General features: G+C 44.3%; 1 protein-coding gene across 5 annotated transcripts in view; it reads right to left on the minus strand.

The window, feature by feature from the left end:
• Positions 1-14,784: 14,784 nt before the first annotated feature.
• LOC119465043 (serine/arginine repetitive matrix protein 1-like) overlaps positions 14,785-21,211 on the minus strand; it is a 37,589-nt gene continuing 31,162 nt past the window's right edge. For all 5 annotated transcript variants that reach the window (XM_049655908.1, XM_049655909.1, XM_049655907.1 and 2 more), the window contains one exon: positions 14,785-14,912. In XM_049655908.1, coding sequence (XP_049511865.1) covers positions 14,884-14,912 — 29 coding nt within the window. In that variant the 3' untranslated portion in view covers positions 14,785-14,883. The remainder of the gene's footprint in view (positions 14,913-21,211) is intronic.

Here is a 21,211-nt window from a genome sequence, read left to right on the forward strand (position 1 = left end):
AAGGCCTTTCACAGCAGTCTACATTTACAAGTGTATGGCGCTAGCTGACTGCATAACATGTTCCCTAATTTCCCAATTTGTTCACACCATCTAGTGTTTTGCCGTCACCAAGTGCGCTTCCCTTCTCTTGGGGCGCAATAAGAGACCCTATTAGACCACCGGTAATCTGTTTTACGCATTAGATATCCTACGTAACACCATTTCTTGTCTCTAAGACGGCCGCTGTCTTCCTGTCTCAACGTTACGTCTAACATTTTTTGTTGCATCGGTCGCTGTTGGATCGCCCTAACTTCCCAAGCTACTTAGCTATCCTCCAAGTATATGTCCCATATACTCTAGTAGCACTAGCTGTTGGGCCAGTTGGTTCATGTCGAACATTAATGACTCACAGAGAAGAGAGGACATAAAAAGCTTGCCTTGTTTTCGTGACCTGCCTTCGCTGTGATTAGGTTTTGGCGCTCACTGTATTATTGTTATATATGCACCATTTGTTAGCAGTAGTAGGATGGAATGACAATACACTTTTCTTTTCGAGAAAGGCGGTAAGCTGGCGGTCGTGGCAAGGTAATATCTACCGTATGCGCTCCAACCCCCATTTTATTCTAACGTAAATTGTCTTCTCATACCCAGCGTACCCGGTAACTAAGTAGCCTAGATGCACGTACTACCCGCCGTGGTGGCTCAGTCGCTTTGGCATTGCACAGCTGCGATAGAAGGTGAGCAGGAAGGTACGTACTGAAAGTTACATCGAACTTGTTTGCTTGTAGACGCTCTGGACGTATCCTTGCAGTTGCTGGAACATAATTGCTTGGCTTCCCGCCCAAATATCTTTCTGTAATATGCCGAGGTAGGCATCACGTGTTTAAAGCAGGTAGAAAGAAAGCAAGTGGTAACACTAACGAAATCTCTCAAGGGACACTTTGTCGTAATTCACATTCCTAAAAACATTATGGCAGAAATCATCTCACGATGACATTAAACGGTAATCCGATTAGCATTCGAGCAATGTATCGACACGCCAAGATTCTGAAATCGGGCTTATTTAACATCTCTAGTGGTCCTCCTTAGACATTCGTTGCTTCGGCTGTTACCGACACAATCCGTGATTGTCCCACTTTGCATCGGAAATAGTTTGAAGCACAAAAAACGCATACACAAAAGAGCACATGAGACACGGACGAGCGCAAACTACCTACAAGGTTTATTGACCACCACACGTGTTTGTACTATGCCCCGCATTACCGCTGCACATGCGCAGAGTTCCTTCTAAGAAAGGACAGCTCTTTATCGGACAGGTGTACAGAAGGAGTGCTGATACAGGCTGAGCCTAATGCAGATATCTTTTCAGCTTCTATTATCTCACGGGTGAGTCTATGGTCACTTCTGCTGACAACAGCACACTTTTTTGTCAGCAGAAGTTACCATAGACTCACCCGTGAGATAATAGAAGCTGAAAATATATCTGCATTAGGCTCAGCCTGTATCAGCACTCCTTCTTTACACCTGTCCGATAAAGAGCTGTCCTTTCTTAGAAGGAACTCTGCGCACGTGCAGCGGTAATGCGGGGCATAGTATAAACACGTGTGGTGGTCAATAAACCTTGTTGGTAGTTTGCGCTCGTCTTTGTCTCATGTGCTCTTTTGTGTGTGTTTTTTGCACTTCAAACTATTTCCGATGTACAACCAACAGGCCCAAATCGCTACAATTCTGAAGCCCACTTTGCATGGTACTCGGTTTGCAATGTCGCCCATGAACATGGAGGCATGACGACCACTGTGTGACGTCGACGCAGTGACGACGATATAACAACGAAGAAGGAATGACGTCGATGAAACGACAAAGGTGGTATGGTGACGACGGCATGATGACAATGACATGAAAATTGCTAAATGATGACAATTGTATTACGACAACACCGTTACGACCACGGCATGAGGATAATGGGACGACGACCGTGTGTATGATGACGATGCTGCGACGAGTGTATGAGCGGACGACGAAACTAGAATTTCGACGATGGCATAATTACGAACGCATGACTACGACAGTATTACAACGGATGCATGATAGTGACTGTCTGACGACGACGCATTTATGAGGGTATTATGACAACGACGGCATAATCATGCTTGAATGAAGACAACATATATACGATAGAATGACCTTGATGGATCAACGAAATCGGTGTAACAAAAAAGGCATGACGACAGTGAGATGACGTCGCTGAATCGATGACAAAAGAAAAACAACAGTGTGAATACGACGACGACATAACGAATGGTATGACAATGACTGTGTGACAACGTCAGTGCGACAAGGAATGCATGATGACGATAGCATTACAACGTTATTAGGACGGCGGAATGAAAACAACTCGATGGCGACGATGGCGTGACGGCGGCTGTATCAGGATGTCTGTATGACAACAATGGCGTGAGATGACCGCATGAAAAGAGTCGTATGACGAAGCTGCAGTAATGACAATTGCACGGACATGACAGCATGACGACGACAGCTAGATAACGACGGTATAATCACGATTGTATGGCGTTGACGCAATGACGACGATAGCATGATAACAGCGGTATAATCACGATTGAATGACGCGAGCATAACTAGGATAGAATGAAGATGAAGGATTGATGCTGGTAGAACGACGAAGGCGGCCTGATGATGACGGCATGACGACAAGGGGTGCCGTTACTAAAGTGATGACGATTATAAAACGACCACGGGAAGAGGACGGCATGACAACAATGAAATGATGACTACTGTGTGATGACGATGACGTGGTGATCACGGCAAAGCGAGAGTTGATGACGAAATTGTAATGGCTACTGAAAACTACAGACTACTAACAACTACGGCTTCGGCGTCACGACGAGGGTATGACAACGAATGCATAACGATGGTACAATGACGGCGATTGCATGACAATGGTATGAGGATACTAGGAAGACGACGGATGCATGACGAGAAAGCTTTGGTGATAACTGTATCACGAAGCTACCAGTACAAACATGACGAGAGTCGTATGACAAAGCTGGAGCTGCAGTGAAAGACGCAGATACGGGGCCATTTTACAGCTAAGCTGTTAGCCTCTAGTTAGTCTGGATGTTTCGTGGCGTGCTCACCGAAAAAAACCGGCAGCTCGAAAAGGAACTTGTGTTGGAGTTTCCGCGTAACAGAATTATGTTTTCTCGTACATTGAAATTACAATCCGATGCGTTCATGTCTGTATAGTTAGCGTGTAAGTCGTACTTCACAAATTCTCTGACTCAGTTTACTTTGATAAATTCAATTAGTTCAATAACGCACTTACGCCAGGTGGAGGGGTTACAAGAATGAGGATGTATGCTGCACTTCTGGATGTGCGTGCGCGCGTAACGAACGTGTGCACACAAGGTAACCCTCTGTGGTAAAACACAAGGACAGCTACCTGTGCTCGGCTAGTTGCGAAAAAAAAAAACCGAGAGCACAAAGTGGCGGCGGCAGAGAAAAAAAGAAGGGGTGAAGGCACGAGGCAGCAAAAAAAAAAAAGACTAATTCGACACGGCGTTCGAACAGCCACGGCTCGATAGGGCTACCCGGGTAAACCGCAGGGCAACCTCATGACCGGTCGCGCTCCTGCGGATGTCTGTGTCCAGTGCGGCTACTACCTGCCCGCTACTGTTCCCGGCCAGCACTGTTCCTGGTCGACCTGATCTCTTGCCATCCCTGAACGCTCGAGCCACCGCCACCGCTCACCCATAACCTCGGCACGTTGATACGCTACGTCCTGCTCAGCGACCAAGTCGTTCCGTCACGGGCTCGTCCTGCTGAAGACGACGAGGACGTCAGCGCGAGCAAGAACCTGTAGCGTAGGTACTCATCATGCATGTGTAATATGTACTTTAGTTACTGTGTGATGTGTGGGCCGTTCTGTTTCTATAGTGTATGATAGAGTGCTTAGTCTTAATACTTGTTATGTACCAATCTAAACGTCTACGGCTCCATCCTTCACCGCACCGCACGTCAATAAACGCGACGGTCCGCAATCATCTCACTACACCCTCCTTGATGCGTGGACGATATGCCCATTGCATCTGTCGAACAGTGTGTGCTGCGACCGTAATCGACATTATGGCAAACACTGTCCAACAACAGTACCGCCACGGCAGCTGGAAAAGAGGTTTGTGTTTGACTTTCCGCGTAACATAATATTTTTTTCGTGAATATTCTCATGACAATCCGACGCTATTACGTCTGATACACTCCGATGCTATCATGTCTGTAAGCTGTGCGTCAGTCGTAATTTACGAATTTTGTCACACTTTCTATCTTAGAAATTCAATTAGAGGGTGGACAACAATGAGGATGGACCTCAAACAGTAGCTGGAAAAGTGTTTTGTCTTTCAGTTTCGACATAACAGAAACATGTATTCACTGGGGACGAATTACAACAAATGATTGAGGACCTTAACTGAGAAAGTGCAAGAGTGGGGTTGAAGATAAATATGCAGAAGACAAAGATAATGTTCAATAGCCTGGCAAGGGAACAAGAATTCCGGACCGCCAGTCAGCCTCTAGAGTCTGTAAAGGAGTACATTTATCTAGGTCAATTACTCACAGGGGACCCAGATCATTAGAAAGAAATTTACAGAACAATAAAATTGGGTTGGAGTGCATATGGCAGGCATTCCCAAATCCTGACTGGGAGCTTACGACTGTCGTTGAAAGATAAGTGTACAATCATTGCATCCTACCGGTGCTAACATATGGGGCAGAAACTTGGAGGTTGACAAAGAAGCTCCAGAACAAGTTAAGGACAGCACAAAGAGCGATGTCCTAACGTTAAGAGACATGAAGAGAGCGGTGTGGATCAGAGATCAAACGGGAATAGCCGGTAGCCTAGTTGACCTTAAGAGGCGAAAATGGAGCTGGGGAAGCCACGTAATGCGTAGGATGGATAACCGGTGGACCATTAAAGTTACAGAATGGATACCAAGAGAAGGGAAGCGCAGTCGAGGACGGCAGAAAACTAAATGGGGTGATGAAGTTACGAAATTTGCAGGCGCAAGTAGGAATCAGCTAGCGCAAGACTGGGGTAATTGGAGGCCTTCGTTCAACAGTGGACACAAATATAGGCTGATGATGACGATGATTTCAATTGACCATCGGTTCTTGAATACGGCAAGCTTTTTCCTTTTTTTTTCACGATCATCAGTTTATTTAGATACATGGTTGCATCACGCTGCTGAAAATCACCTTTCACATTATTTATCACATTTATGTCTTTGGTTTGGTACAGGCACAATTATCTTTCAGTGATATTTCATTAATGCAGACTCGGGCCGCTTAAAGCAGTTCCATATTTGCACAGGAATATTGCTACGCATTTGCTACTTTGCTTTTAGTACTGGCACTTCTGACCGATGGCTATGAATTGCAATGATGCCGATTATGCTTTAAAAATTGATGTCATGATCATCATCATATTTGTGTATAGTGCAGGACAAAGGCTTTTCATGATCATCAGCAGCAGCAGCCTATATTTATCTCCACTGCAGGACGAAGACCTCTCCCTGCGATCTCCAATTACCCTTGTCTTGCGCTAGCTGACCCCACCTAGTTTTCTGCCTTCCTCGACTGCGCTTCCTTTCCCTTGGTATCCATTCTGTAACTCTAATGGTCCACTATATCTATATGTAAGGGGACCACTATATAAGTGGACCATTAGAGTTACAAGGCCAATGCCAGCTGACCGCATATTATGTTCACTAATTTCCTACTTTCTTCCCACAAGCTAGTCTTTTGTCATCTGCAAGTACTACGGGACCCTATTAGACCACCGACACTCTGTTTTACACATTAGATGTCCTACGCAACACCACTTCTTCTCTCCAATCTTACCACTGTCTTCCTGTATCAACGTTACGCCTAATCTTTTTTTGTTTTTTGCTGCATCACCCTAACTTCTTCTCAAGGTTGTTAGCTTACTTCCAAGTATATGTCCCATATACTCTAGTTGTACTTACTGTTGGGCTTGTTGGGCTTGTTGGGTCATGTCGAACATTAATGATGTTAGCGCCGAAGCCCGATCACAGAGAGGAGAGGACATAAATCGCTTGTTTTGGTTTTGTTTTAATCACTTCCCCTCACAGTGTTCGTATTCTTGGGGCTCATTGCATTAATGCTCGATATGTATAATTTATTATTAGTATTAGGATGGAATGACTAGGCACTTTCTTCTTCAAGGATTGCGGTAAGCTGTCGATAGTGAAGTGGTGATGGCTACCGTATGCGCTCGGATACCCCTTTTATTCTAACATTAATTTCCTTCTTACAAGCAAGGTGTGTCGTAACTAAGGAGCCTAGATAAACGTACTACCCGCCGTGGTTGCTTAGTGACTTTGACTCTGCACAGCAAGGATTGGAGGCAATCAGGAGGGTACGTACTCTGACGTGGTTTAAGCTGAGGTGCTGGTGGTCGGGGCGGAGGTTTCCGTGGACTCCCTCCAGCAAAATTTGTTTGGTTCCCGCTCAAGGATCTTTCTGCAAGATAACGAGCCAGGCATCACGTTTTTAAAGCAGGTAGAAAGAAGAAAGCAAGTGGTAAAACTAACGAAATCACTCAAGGAACGCTTTGTCGCAGTTCACATTCATAAGACATTACGGGAGAAATCATCTCACGATGACATTAGATAGTAATTCGATTACCATTCGAGCAATGTATCGACATGCCACGATTCTTAAATTGTGCTTATTTAACATCTCTAGTGGTCCTCCTTAGACTTTCTTTGCTTCGGCTATTACCTACATGCTCCGTGATTGTGCCACCTTGCATGGGACTCGCTTTGCAATGTCTACCATGAACATCGAGACATGACGACGACTGTGTTACTGAATCGATGGCGGTAGCAAACATACAGCGTGAATACGAAGACGACATAACGAATGGTGTAACAATGACTGTCTGACGATGACGGTGCTGTAACGAATGCAAGACGACAATGCAATGACGACGATGGCATTAGAGCGATACCATGACCATGAGATGAAAACGAATCTTTGGCGACGATGGTGAGACGGCGGCATTGTCATAAAGTCTGTATGACAAACGCGACGTGAAGATGACCGCATGACGAGAGTTGTATGACGAAGCTGCCATAACGACGCTGGCAGGGACACGATGAAATGACGACGACGGTATGACAACAGCTGCATGATGACGATTGTATGGTGATGACACAATGATGGCGATAGCATGAAAACGGCAGTATAATCCCTACAGAATGACGCGAGCATAACTAGGATAGAATGAAGATGAAGGATTGTTTCCGGTAGAACGACGAAGGCGGCGTGACGATGACGGCATGGAAACAAGGGGTGACATCACTAAAATGATGATGATAGAAAGACCGCTGGGCGATGACGGCATGACAACAATGATATTGATACGGAACAGCCGCCGCCACAGTGTGGCTACACTGAGGAGAAGGAAGACGACGGGTTCCCGCTTGCTATAGGGTCGCCATTTTGGCCTCCGTTATCTTCCCTGTAAATAAAGTGTAAATAGACTTGGGCATCAGTGACACGTAACATTATTTGATGGAGGTGCGGACGTTCCCCCTACACGTCACGGAGCTTCGCAGCGGCCGCAGCGGCGCCACTGAAACATCGGCTCCTGCTGCCGGCACTTCATCTACGCAAGCGTCTCCGCCTGCAGCTCCGACCTACGTCACCGGCCGTTTCCCCCCTCGGGATCCTGGTGTTTTCACCGGAGTTGGCAGTCCTGATGTCGACGACTGGCTCCGCTTATACGAACGTGTCAGCGCCAGTCACAGGCGGGATCCGACTGCTATGCTTGCCAACGTTCTTTTCTACCTTGACGGAGTTCCACGGGTGTGGTTCCAGACTCACGAAGAGGAGATCTCGAGCTGGAATCTGTTCAAAAAGAAGCTCCGCTACTTTTTTGACAATCCGTTCGTTCGCCAACTCAATGCCAAGGAGGCCCTTTGCCACACGTGTTCAGACGTCGACCGAGTCCTACGTGTCGTACATTCTCGATGTCCTGGCCCTTTGTGCCAAGGCTGACCCGAATGGGTCGGAGGGCTATAAGGTTAATCACGTCCTCAAAGGCATTGCTGACGGCGCCTTCAATTTACTGGTGTTTACGAACGTCACCAGCATCGATACGATCTTCAAGGAGTGCCGCCGTCTCGAGCATGCTAAAAGCCACCGGGTATCCCAGCACATCACGCGACTGCCCAACACAGCTGCTACGTCATCCTGTGACGATTTCTTCCACCAGCTTTCGCGGTGTGACAACTTAACCCACATCATTCGTCGTGAGGTCAAAGCAGCACCACCGGCGGCCCCTTCATTATCGTCACCTGATTATTCTCCGGCGACGATCTTCTACAGAGTTGTCCAACGTACTGTAACTGTGATCTCAATGACACGCAATACTGTTCCCTGTGCTGTGCATTTATATGAGGGTACGGTACGTTATGTAGAGAATATCACGATCAGGTTGCGCATGTTATTGACGGCTTGACATTTCCGAAAAAAAAATCCATCCTCAAGATTATTTCCACGAACAATGAGGCACTACGACAAAAGAACCAACAAAGGTAGAATTTCGGATTTGAATTTCGACCATGCTACCCCGCACCCCCACAAGTTTGTTGCGAGAGGAAAGGCGAGAGATGTCCACTGGTAGCAAACGACACCTTTACTGAAGCGGCAACAACAACCAACGTCGCTGACGTCTTCTACTATATATAGAACCAGCACCTTAATTGTCGCGCCCTATGATTATGATGATTATGGATTAAACATGTTGGTGTGACAAAATAACGAGCGGCTGCGCGGCGCTGGGGACCTTCTCCAGGCGTCGTAACCTTCCGCAATGCAGCTGCAAGTGTACCTTTCGGAAAGAGTAATTGGGACCGGTGTCAACCAGAGCAGTTACTTGACCATAAACAGAAACGATAATGTCAGTGGAAACGTTGGCATCGGGTGAGAAGCCGGGAATCGGTCACTCACAGGTAAGTTTCGATTCGGTCACACGTTGCGTCGAGGAAGGAAATTTGATTGCTAGATGGAGAGCGGCCTCACCCCTGCAGTTCGCAGTCATTCGTTTTCCCTGGAAAGGGTGGAGCCGCTACGGCTGACAGAATCAAATGTGGTAGTGTTACTGCTAGAGGACACAAAGCTCCTAGGATCGAGACTGCCGTCGTCCAGGAACCGAAAGTTGATGCTGTCTTGACAGATACGCTTCGATTTCCTGAGGGCGCTCGTCGTAGCGCGGGCACCGCGCATCCGGCTGAAATCGGCGAGACCCATTTGACGGAACGTACCATCACGGTACAAGTGACCAGCTCTACCACAGTGGTAATATGTTAAACGATCGTCGGCCGCGCGGCACATTTGTCTTCCCCATGTTCTGTTGAGGGTATCTGTATGTACCTGTACGCGGAGTTGCTGCACTCGGAAACCGCGTTGCTGTCTGTCCCATCGGAGACGAGAAATGGGCTGTAGTTGGGGCTAGCACACGCACCGCTTCGGCGTAATTGATCAAGGAGTGGCAAAGGTTCCATTACCTGCCAAATCTCGTCAGAAAGCACGTCTGTGGTTTGCGGTTGGGGCTTGCTGCTTGAAACTTTGGGAGTTCCTCTCTCACCACACGGCGTACGATGTCTGGGAGACTTTCACTTTAGTTTCCTGTCGCGAGGGAGCAGGCGGTGGCTGTGAGATGCTCATATTGCAATGACCACTGCTGAAGCATCCTCTCCATATTTGCGGCCTCATGAAGAAACTCCGCTACAGTAGTAGAAGGATTACGCACAAGGCCGGCAAAGAGTTCCTCTTTCACTACACGCATCAAGAGCCGCACCATCTTTTTCTCGGACACGGAGGTACCTGCTCGACGAAACAGCCGAGACATTTTTTCGACGAACATTGCGACCCTCTCATTTGGCCTCTCGTTCTATGACGTGCGGGCTTGCTCGACTTGCTCCTTTCTTTCAGCGCTGCTGTAGATGTCGCAAAGCTGTCGCCGAAATTCCTGCTAACTCTTCAGAGAATATTTGTTGTTCGCAAACCACATGCGCGCAAAATCCTCGAGCGTCATGTAGACGTTAATGATCTTCCTGGCGTCCTCACAATAGTTAAGGCTGGCGACTAGCTTGAAGTCATCAGACCAATCTTCAAGGTCTTCAAGTGCATTGCCATGGAAAGACCGTGGCGTTCATGGCGCCTAAGCAATCCATGCGACAGGAGGAGTTTTGGGTCTCTTGTGTGTGGCCTGTCGGAGTGGTGGACATTCTTCTCGACTGGCTTGCCAGCAGATCGAACTCGATTGGCAGTCCGTGTAGGCGATGGTTTCTTCGGGGGACTTGGGGTCAAAAAGTTGGTGCTGTCTGGAGCTTCGAGTCCAGATTGCGAAACGTGTTGGTCTACACCGCACCTCCACCAGTTTGTTCCGAGAGGAAAGGCGAGAGAAGTCCAATGGCAGCGAACGGCTCCTTTACTGAAGCGTCTACAACAACCAACGCCGCTCGCGTCGTCTTCTATATCAAACCAGCTCCTAAAATTGTCTCCCCTTATGCTTATGATGATTATGAATTAAGCGTGTAAAACACGCGTGGCAATATCTGATACATCTTCTATCGGCACGCTCGTATAACATAAGATCATGGTTCGTAGGGTAAGGCGGTTTAGGTTGGGCAATTCGCTGCTCTATACTATCGGCTTATTTGCGTTATTTTAATGTGAGCATTGTTAGGAAGCTCTTAGCAAGGACACGAAAGGTCAATTTCATTTTTTTCGTTTGCCATAACAACTGAAGTTTCTGCATTCAAATCAGGCAAAATCTTGCTACAATCTTAAGCTAGACCGAATAATGTTTTTAATCTCCAAAAATAATGAGAATATATGGAGTACTTAGACAATTAGGTAAAAATATAACTCAATTTCTTCTTTTTCCCAGGGGTGTGACGTGATAAGCTCACTTAGGAGTTTGATAATATAGCCGATATGTATGATCTATCTAGTAAGGGTACAGTTAAGGTGAATTACGTGACCATACAATATTTGGGGTTCTTGTGTCCTCCGGGCATGAAGGCACATCACCCTTAACAATGTCCGAAACTCAGTCACCTTCACGCGCTACAAGCACAGCTGCCACGCAACTGACACGCACCTGGCGCGGAAGCGCACGCTCATTGGTGGAATTTATTGGACGCCGGGCGCCGTTCGCCGTTATCAACAGCTGCTCCTGCTCTCACCTGCAAAGCAGGTGAGCGCTGCTTCTACGCCATGCGCCAGAACAGCCACGTATAGGCAGCGCTGCCGTAATCTAAGGGAAGGTGAGAAGTAAAAACGTATAGCTCGTAAACGCGCAAATAAGCAGCTATCATATAATGCTTCGCACAATGGTCATTGTATTTGAGGGAGCTCTAGCTGTATTTTTTGTGATTATAGGCTAATATTTTGTTACTGTTCGCAATAAAACAGTTGCTTTTGGAAATAAGTTCCAGCACTGGTGTGTCACTTTGCTACGAATTGGGCAGCATAAAAAAATGGCTCAGAGAGTGCAAGTGCAAAACACTGCTGCAGCCAAAACCGCAACATACACCCATTCGGAGGCCCGAGACTGCTTTTTTTTTCAGGAAATATGTATCGTACAGTAGCGATAATTCGGCATATTTGATACTATAGTACTGAATATGCCCTATCTAATGGTATTCTGGCGTGAGTGTGGTTTGTGCTGTGGGTATAATTTCATTTGTCATAGTGTTCATTCACAGGACCGTGCTAGGAAGACCATCAGGCAAACGTCAACATTTTTGTTTAAGACCCTCGCTGATAGTTTAATGCGACTAACAGTGTTAGGGCACCTCACGCACTTTTCAGAGTCTATCTATCTATCAATCTATCTATCTATCTATCCATCTGTCTGTGTCTTTCTCTAGCCGTGTCTAGCAAACTTAGGTCTCTCGTTTGTCCATGGTTTCATGGGAGCGCGTCGAGCTGCTGTGCTGATGGAAACATAACCTTCGGAGCAGCTTGGGTCACGGGGCATGAGTCACTGTGTACCTATGTGCCGCTCTTCGACGAACCCTTGACGCCGACATCGGTCACTGGAGTTCAGGGATTCGCCTTGTGGCATGAGTATGTACCGGTCTTTAATAGAGCACTCGGTATGTACCATTCTACAATAGCCCACGCTACTGTAAATCAATGACAATCAATACGTCCCAGTTGAACATCGCGGTTATGTGCTTACCGTGGTCTATTGTGCATATTCAGGCAATTTTTTTGGTACATGGTATGTATATAACGCTTCTATTTAGGCTCACGGTGTCACGCAAGAAATTAGAAGAATACGTACTCCTATTCTGTGGTGATGAGGGAGGACTGTCGGGTTGAAAAGCCGGATTTTCAATTCCTTCAAGTTCTGCCTTTCCTGCAAGAACATGCCTCGGAAATGGTTCAAGCGTAGACAGAAGATAAATTAAGGCCAGAGAGACTAAAATGTTCAAGCGAGAAACCGGCGTCATGATTTGCTGCCTCAGAAGTCTGCATACAATTGCTTCCATTCGCAAGCTTTTATGCCTTTGCGTAGACAATCGATATAGCAGATAGAAAAAAAGCTTTCTATTCCGACTTCCGCCGTTTGCATCACTTCGCCACGTGCTCTTTGCGTGCTTTTCTCGACAGTATACCAAGTCATTGCGCTGCACCTTCAGTACGACAGTGGCACGCTTGCTATATCGAGGTCGACACTGGCACGTTTACTTTAAACGAAAAGCTGTGGCTAGCTCAAAAACTATGTCGGCGAAACATTCCTTCTATGCGAAGTGTTGCTGAATCAGCGCATGTGATAAATGCCTATAACAATTCTGTTACTAATAATTGTATTGCATAGTACTTATTAAAAACAACACGGTTTTCTTTTATGCGTAACACTGTGAAGAAACAAGGAAGCTTATCTTTTACAGTAAGAAAAATGTTTGCTTTTGAAATACTTACACAGGATGCGCCCTCGCTGTACACTGTCCGGGTAAGTGCCCGTTGCTATATCACTGTTTCAGTGCAATGGCCATTCCAAGCGAGATGTTAGGCTATCGAAAAATTCCCCAGTGGTGTCAGTCCACGCGAAACGTCGCAAACCCCAGAAGTGACCATCGCTGATTATCATGGAAACAGCAGGTCGAGTTGGTGATCTTGTGAATAAGGTTTCACCAAAGTATTTTTCTCGAAAAAAAAAGTGACATAAGCGCTCTTGGAAGTTCTACTGAAGAAGCAATTGTTGGTTGCAGGCAACTTTTTTTTAATCAAGTGTAAAACTAGGTACAGTGAACAACTTTATAATATTCTACTGGCATGGTTCTTTCATGTGACGTCATAGTATAACACATTGATGCGTTTTCCTCGTTTATTTGGCTCAGTAAAAAAAGCAATAAATTGTACGTATTCTGACCAAGAACATTGGATCGCTCATGGGTTGAAAATTTGACAGTCCCGAAAATTCAATGGCACGAATATTGATGGCGCCAACATTTATGGTGTCACGATTGATGGTCGAACACACGACCTTTGGTAGGAGTCTAACCCACGCCCCTTGATGTTAATTAAGGCACAGTTAACTAAGATAGAGTTACTTAAGGCAGTCGAACCAACAATCCTTAGTGGGAGTCGCACCCTTGAAATTTGGTTTTAAGGCGAAGTTAATCAAGGCGCAGTTATTTCAGATGGAGTTAAGGCACTCAAACCCACGACCTTTAGCAGGAGTCGCACGCACGACCTTTGAGGTTCATTAGGGCGAAGTTATTGAATGCACAGTTAATTAGTACACAGTTAATTAGGGCACTCGAACCTACTACAACCTTTGGTCGGAAACAACAAGTAATAGGAAATAACGCATGCGAATGAGAATGTCATGTATTAATTTAATTAATGTCTCGTGAGCGCGCAGGCTTTCGCCTTCATCCTCTTTAGCGCAGGCTAAAGTGACTGTCAACTTTTTTTTTTACCTAAGCATGATCAATGTTTCAGGGCACAATATTCTCTTGCGATTTTTTCCCGTGTCGAGAGTTTCTGCTACCAAATGTGCTCGACTACAAAATACTTTCCAGAAAATTAGTCCAGAAGTTAACAAGAAGTATTTTTGCCATTGTTCACACCTAAATGAACCATTAAGGTCCTCTAGATAAAGATAGACTCTGTAAACTTTGAACACTGTGTTACCTTTACAACTGATTAGTGTTCTCCTTGCAAGTGCACGTCGAAAGAGCTTCGCTGGACATTTTGCTGGATTCTGTAATATTGCACAGACACTGCATTTTTTTTTAGATTGTGAGGTTATATCTTCATAAAATTTCAGCCATACACTAAGAAGAATTGGAGAGGAAGAGGACGTCTGTAATGAACGTTTCAGCATAGCGCTTTAAAATTTTCCGCTGCACGCAACTGTACTATTTTCTAAATTATTTACACTAACCGCCACAGAATTCGAGACTTAAGCATTTAGTTATTCTTTAGCCAACCAGGCGCTCTTCTAACTAGCAAATGTACTTTCTTCTTCTTTTTCCTCTTCTTCCTTCCCAAGCAGCTTTACAAACATATCCTACGAAGAAATATATTATACTAAGTCGAACTCAAGGGGAAGCTTTAGCTTTGGGGCTGCTATCTAAATACATGAATAATCAGAAATCGTTTTTCTATCCAGACACTGCACTGAATGTGATTGGGTTTGTTGAATTTTGAATAAAAACTTACGATCTACTGATTTCAGAACACGATTTTTATTCTACTTGTCAACATTTTTCATAAAGTTTTGTAATAATAGCAACATTTCAAAACACGAAACTTGAAGTGCACCATTTCCCTTTTCTACTTTCTTCGACCCGTCTGAGGAGCATCTGAAATGAACGCAAGAGTAAAGATAAAAGCTTAAATACTAAAGGAACCTATATATATCTTATAAAAGGAAAGAAACAATGGCATTTGGTCTTCGAACTCCATTTGCTTAAATCCGAAAGGAGGCATAAAATAAATGAAGTTGTCATTGGGAAATTAGTTTGTATTTAATCAAACAGCATTTTGTGGAGACAAGTTTTGATCGCTTGAAAAGTCCTATCAGGGATATCCCACCAGCAATCTTGCCGACAATGAAACAGATGAATAGAAAGAGGTCCAGTTTACTTATTCATTATTTGCACAATCAGTTTGTATGATTGCACGCATAGAGGCAACCGTTATATAAAAGTATATGTGATAAAACATACTGTACTCAGATGTTTAGTACATACTGTGTTAAACATATCTCTGTTATGACTCCACGCAAAACACCTAAAGTAAAACCTTGAAAGGGTTCTGTGCTTATGTATGAAATGTACACAAGCATTAGTGAATAAACCCATGGCCGTTGACTTTCGGTAGAATAATGAATGGACCTATTCATTGCGTGTTATAAATGAAAGTGTTCCAAATATCTGCATATTCCACATGGAAACAAAAACTGAATTTCAGTAAAGTTCGTAATGTCTGAAAGGACAAAATAGCACTTCGTGCCTGAATGATTCTTACTGACATACAATACAATCCAATTGCTGGCCCTAAAGTACGCGTACATTGCTACGCTCTCTTAGTGGTAGAGGACGAGGGCGAAGTTCGGGTTTGGTATCGAAAAAAGTGAGGAACCCTTTATTCTGAGCTTCTCGCTTTGCCATTTCCTCTTGGGACAATGTATTCTAAATAATGTGATCTCCGTGTTGAATGAAAATTCCCAAGTTATTTGTGTACAAGCGATGACTTTCTACAACACGCATGGCTCATGCAAGCCCCATTGCAAGTTATTCTTCGCACGGAGTGACATGGGAAAATGGCAGTGCACATATCGATACTCGCATTTCTACTGCCAGTTTGTAGACGAAAAGAGCCGCTAGCAAGCCTACCATCAAATTGGGTAGAATATGGGCTTCCCTCGTTAAACATTTGAAGTAAAATACAGCGAAAAAAGAAAAAAAGTCCTTCAACCATATTTTCTTATTGTGCACACCTGTAGAAGCCTGAAGCCGTTCACATATGGACTTACGTCCATATGTGAGCCTCCATACACTCCACAATAAAATCTATAGTGGGGGACAACTTAAGAAGGCCGGAGAGGCCCCGCCCAGATGCCTGAAGCGGGGCAAACGATTTCCACCGCCACTAAAGAAGTTGTCCCACTGACGCAGCGCGGCCCGGCTCAAAGCGCGGGCTGCATGTTCTCCGTCAGCTGGGTCACCGGCCGTCCTGCTCATGACGTCAGCCTAGAGTTCAGGCCCATTGGTGGAGGCTCGCGTGCATCCGCTTTTGAGGGGCAAATGCCGCTGCCTTCTAAAGTTGCACTCGACTATAGTTCTTTTTTTATAGTCGCGCTTCGCTACACTTTTTTGACGTGATAATTCGTGGCCGTAATTGCCGCTACTAGGTCGTGGCTGACGAAGAATAAATTGAAGTGTGTGCAAGTGGTTTACTATGGGGTCACTTTCAGTAAATACCTGTTCCGGTTCTTTAGTCTTATTCCCTTGTCTGCAAATATGACCACTAGGGCAAGCCATCAATGAAAGTCCTAGACTTCTGGAAAAAATAAAGGCACGCCTCGGATCCCCCGAAATAATGTATTATAATAGCTTTCCTCCAACAAATTTTGGTTTTGTTTCAACTGTGTCGTGACGTGATGGCACAGAATATAGTCACGTGGCTGAAGGACGTCGAGCCGCTTTGACACTCACTTTATCTCAATTGGTCGCTTCCTTTGCTGCTACTCATTGTGAGAGCCGATGTAGCACCATAGCAGTTGACCAAGCAAGCTGCCGCGATTGTCAAAATCTCGGAATGTTCTGTTCTCACGAGACTACCTTCAGCGTCAGGACGTCGTGACACAGTAGAAACGAAACCGAAAGTGTCTATAGAAAATCTAATATACTAAACTAGTTTGGGCGTCAGAAGCTCGCCAGTATTTTCTTCTGAGGTTGTAATTTGCGAGATCACCAATTGAAGCAAATAATAATGTGTCAGAAATGTGTTGCCAGTACTCCTTGGCCGCACGCATAGGTTCTGTTCACGTATAATAGAATCAATGCATATCTTCAGCACCTTTACGACCTCTCTTTCAGCCCATATTATACCACGTTGTTAAACCTAGCGCAAACCGTCGCTTCTGCTGGCGCTCACACTTGATATGGTTAAACAGCCATCCTTCACTTACTAGATATTGTGGTAACCAACAGGTGATTACCGATGAAAAATGATATGCGAGAGAACGGTGCGCCGAGTAATTTGTTCTAGTAGAGTTATATTGTAGTCCCACGTACACATTGCTTTTGGTCCAGAAATTCAGTGATTAGGGTTATACATGGTCGTTCCATTACATTTTCTCTATGAGAAACACTGCTCGCACAAAACGCTGAGTAGTGCCGCGTTCTTCTGCCATGAACGGGTGCCGAGTAAAAGGAAAATATTTCTCGGAATTATTTCGACCTTTCAGAAGGTCAGCAAGCAAGAATGAACGCCAACACGGCAGCCTGAGGTTCTGTTTTGTTCTATCTATTGTAATGACAACTATTAGGTACTACGTATACTTTGTGGCTAATAGCAGGCAAAGATAAGAGAGGCAGGCAATTTCAATGTATTTTGTTGTAGAATAAGCCGCACGTGATCCTTGCTCATAGATTCACATCTCCCGAGTAACCTCTACTTGCTAAAACACCGCGTCAATATGACACCAATGACAGTCAGGATTTCCCTCAGCTCACGACCAGGCAAATGGTTTTATAGCAAGAATTGCGTTGTTCATGCGACGCGCGAGTGTAAATGTGTATGTTCCTGAATTGAGAAATAACACACTGGCCCTCCTTTTAAATATTTAAAATGTAACTGCTTTGTACTTTGTTCTCATCTATTAGCTTTATGAAAAATGCGCAAGTGTATGTGAGTGAAAGAAATAACGACTCGCAAATTTTTAGTTCTCCGGGTACCAATTTTTTCATATCTTTTTGTTTGCTTGCCTCTTAATTCTAAATTTGTGCTCTGTCGGAAAAACTAACAAATTTTTATTCATATTGCAATCAAGCATCCATTTAGAGTGTTACGACACTAGTTCTAAAACTGCAGAGAGGTCATTTTTCAATAAAAAGGATTATTGATTGGCGCCTTTTACCCATTTACAACTTACTTTATTGAGCCGTGCACTTTGTATGGTATACCTCACATTCGCTATACAGGGTGATCAGTTATAACTTTTATGGACTTTTTTTTAATAGCACGTTGCAGGTAACATGATACTAGTCCTTGAGCTGGATTATTCCGAGACTGACATTACTTGCTCGAGAAATCGAAACACATTTTCAAATAATTAGCGAAAATCCAGTAATTATCTTTTACTGCACATATGGCAATTTACGAATTGTATCCGGTGAGGTTCGAAGGCGCATCCACTTGGAATTAATTTCTAGAATGAGACCAGTTTGGAAACATGCGCCATCAAATTCGCCGTAAAAACGCACCGTCGTTCCACTTACTTTTTTAAGAAAACGTACTTTTATGCATTTAAGCACAAAAGCACCTGGAACACCCATGTATTTTGTTACGTATTGGGAAATATATCGAAACTAGTGTAATCATGGAGCTTCATATCAAATGAATACGTCTTGCAAACTCACCGGCTACAATTCGGAAAATGCAATGTATGCCCTGAAGTAATTCCTTAAGAAGTTAACTGATGAATTTTTATTATTGGTATGAAATGTGTTTCAATTTTTCGTGCTAGTAATGTCCGCCTCTTCGAACAATTCCGTTCAAGGACAACAATTACGCTATCCACCACAGGCGATTTTTAAATTTTCCATAAAGCTTAAAAATGATCATCCTGCCATCATCATGATCATCATCATCAGCCTATACTTAGGTTCACTACAGGACGAAGGCCTCTCCCTGCGATCTCCAATTACCCCTGTCTTGCGCTAGCTGATTCTAACTTGCGCCTGCAAATTTCCTAACTTCATCTCCACGCCTAGTTTTCTGCCGTCCCCGACTGCATTTTTATTTTCTTGGTACACATTCTGTAACTCAATCGTCCACCGGTTATCCATCCTTCGCATTACATGGCCTGCCCAGCTCAATTTTTTTCTCTTAATGTCAATTAGAATATCGTCTATCCCTGTTTGCTTTCTGATCAACACCGCTCTCTTCCTGTCTCTTTACGTTAAGCCTAACATGTTTCTTTCCATCGCTCTTTGTGCGATTCTTAACTTGTCCTCGAGATTCTTGGTTAACCTCCAAGTTTCTGCCCCATATGTTCGCACCGGTAGAATGCAATGATTGTACACTTTTCTTTTCAACGACAGTGGTAATCTCCCAGTAGGATTTGACAATGCCTGCCGTATGCACTCCAACCCAATCTTATTCTTCTGTGAATTTCTTTCTCATGATCAGGGTCCCCAGTGAGTGGTTGACCTAGATAAACGTACTATTTTGCAGACTCTAGAGGCTCACTGGCAATCCTGAATTCTTGTTTCCCTGCCAGGCTATTGAACAATATCATTGTCTTCTGCATAATAATCTTCAAGCCCACTCTTACACTTTCTCGGTTGAGGTCCTCAATCATTAGCTGCCATTCGTCCCCATTGTTGCTGAACAGGACAATGTCATCTGCAAACGGAAGGTCGCTGAGCTATTCTCCGTTGATCCTCACTCCTAAGCCTTTGCAGCCTAAGAGCTTGAATACTTCTAAGCATCCAGTGAATATTATTGGAAAAATTGTATCTCCTTGCCTGACTCGTTTCTTGATAGGCAACCTTCTACTTTTCTTGTGGAGTACAAATCCATCGGTGGAATCTTTGTAGATATATTCCAAGTTTTATTCACGTATGCCTCCTGTAGTCCTTGATTACGGATGACTCTATGACTGATGGTATCTCTACGGAATAAAATGCCTTTTCGTAATCCATAAAAGTCATATAGAGAGGTTTATTGCACTCCGCAGTTTTCTCGATTACCTTATTGAAGACAAGGACGTGATCCATTGCAGAACATCCCTTCCCGAAGCCAGCCTGTTCTCTTGGTTGACTGAAGTCCAGTGATGCCCTGATTCTATTGGAAAATATTTTGGTGAATATCTTATACAATACTGAAAGCAAGCCAATGCTCCTATATTTTTCAATTCTTTAACATCTCCCTTCTTATGCATTAGTAAAATGTTGTCATTCTTCCTGTTCTCCAGTACACTTGAAGTCTTGAAGCATTACGTATAAAGGGCCGCAAGCTATTCAAGCGTGATATTTCCTCCGTCTTTTATTAAATCGACTGTTATTCCATCTTCTCCAGCCGCTTTTCACCAGGTCATCGCAAGTTATTGAAGGAGCCTCTGTATCTAGTTCATCACTAAATTGAATGAAAGTACCTTGGCGGCTCAGGGTTGTGCACAGGTCAGTATATAGAAATCTGCTGCGGACATTACTATGCCATCGAATTTGTTCATGATATTACCCTGCTTACCTTTCAGTGCATACATCTTTCCTCGTTCTATGTCAAGCTTTCTTTTTACTGATTCCATGCTGTGTCCATATTTTACGGCTTCCTCAATATTTCCATGAAGGACGTATTTTTGGGCTAGTTGGTTCTTCATCATCAAGTAAAAGACAGCGCCAGAATATGCACAGGACCAAACGACGTCTGTCTCATTAATCGTCGTTTGGTCCTGTGCATATTCTGGCGCTGTCTATTACTTGACAATATTTCCCACGTTATTATTTCGAATACCCCTTATTTTCATATTCTTTATCAGTTTTGACCGATCAGCGAATTCTATCTGATGTCTTGAGTTTGGCACTTTCATGCGTTGTCGTTTCTTTATTTGGTCCTTTGTTACTTGGGAGAGCTTACCAACTGTTTGCCTTGGTGCCTTACCTCACACTTCAACTGCTGCTTCTGAGATCAGCCTAGTTACGGTTTCGTTCATTACCCCTATGTTTTCTTCATCCTTCTGTTCTAGGGCTGCATATTTGTTTGCGAGCACCAGCCTGAATTGGTCTGCTTTTACTCTTACTGCATATCGGTTGGCCTGTTTCTAATTCTACTTATTTTACTCTTTCTCTCTTCAAATGGATGGAAATCCTAGACCTTACTAAACTATGGTCACTGCCCTTTACCCTACCTAACACTTCTACATCCTGCA

Source organism: Dermacentor silvarum, chromosome 9, assembly GCF_013339745.2.
Source record: "Dermacentor silvarum isolate Dsil-2018 chromosome 9, BIME_Dsil_1.4, whole genome shotgun sequence".
Classification (NCBI taxonomy): domain Eukaryota; kingdom Metazoa; phylum Arthropoda; class Arachnida; order Ixodida; family Ixodidae; genus Dermacentor; species Dermacentor silvarum.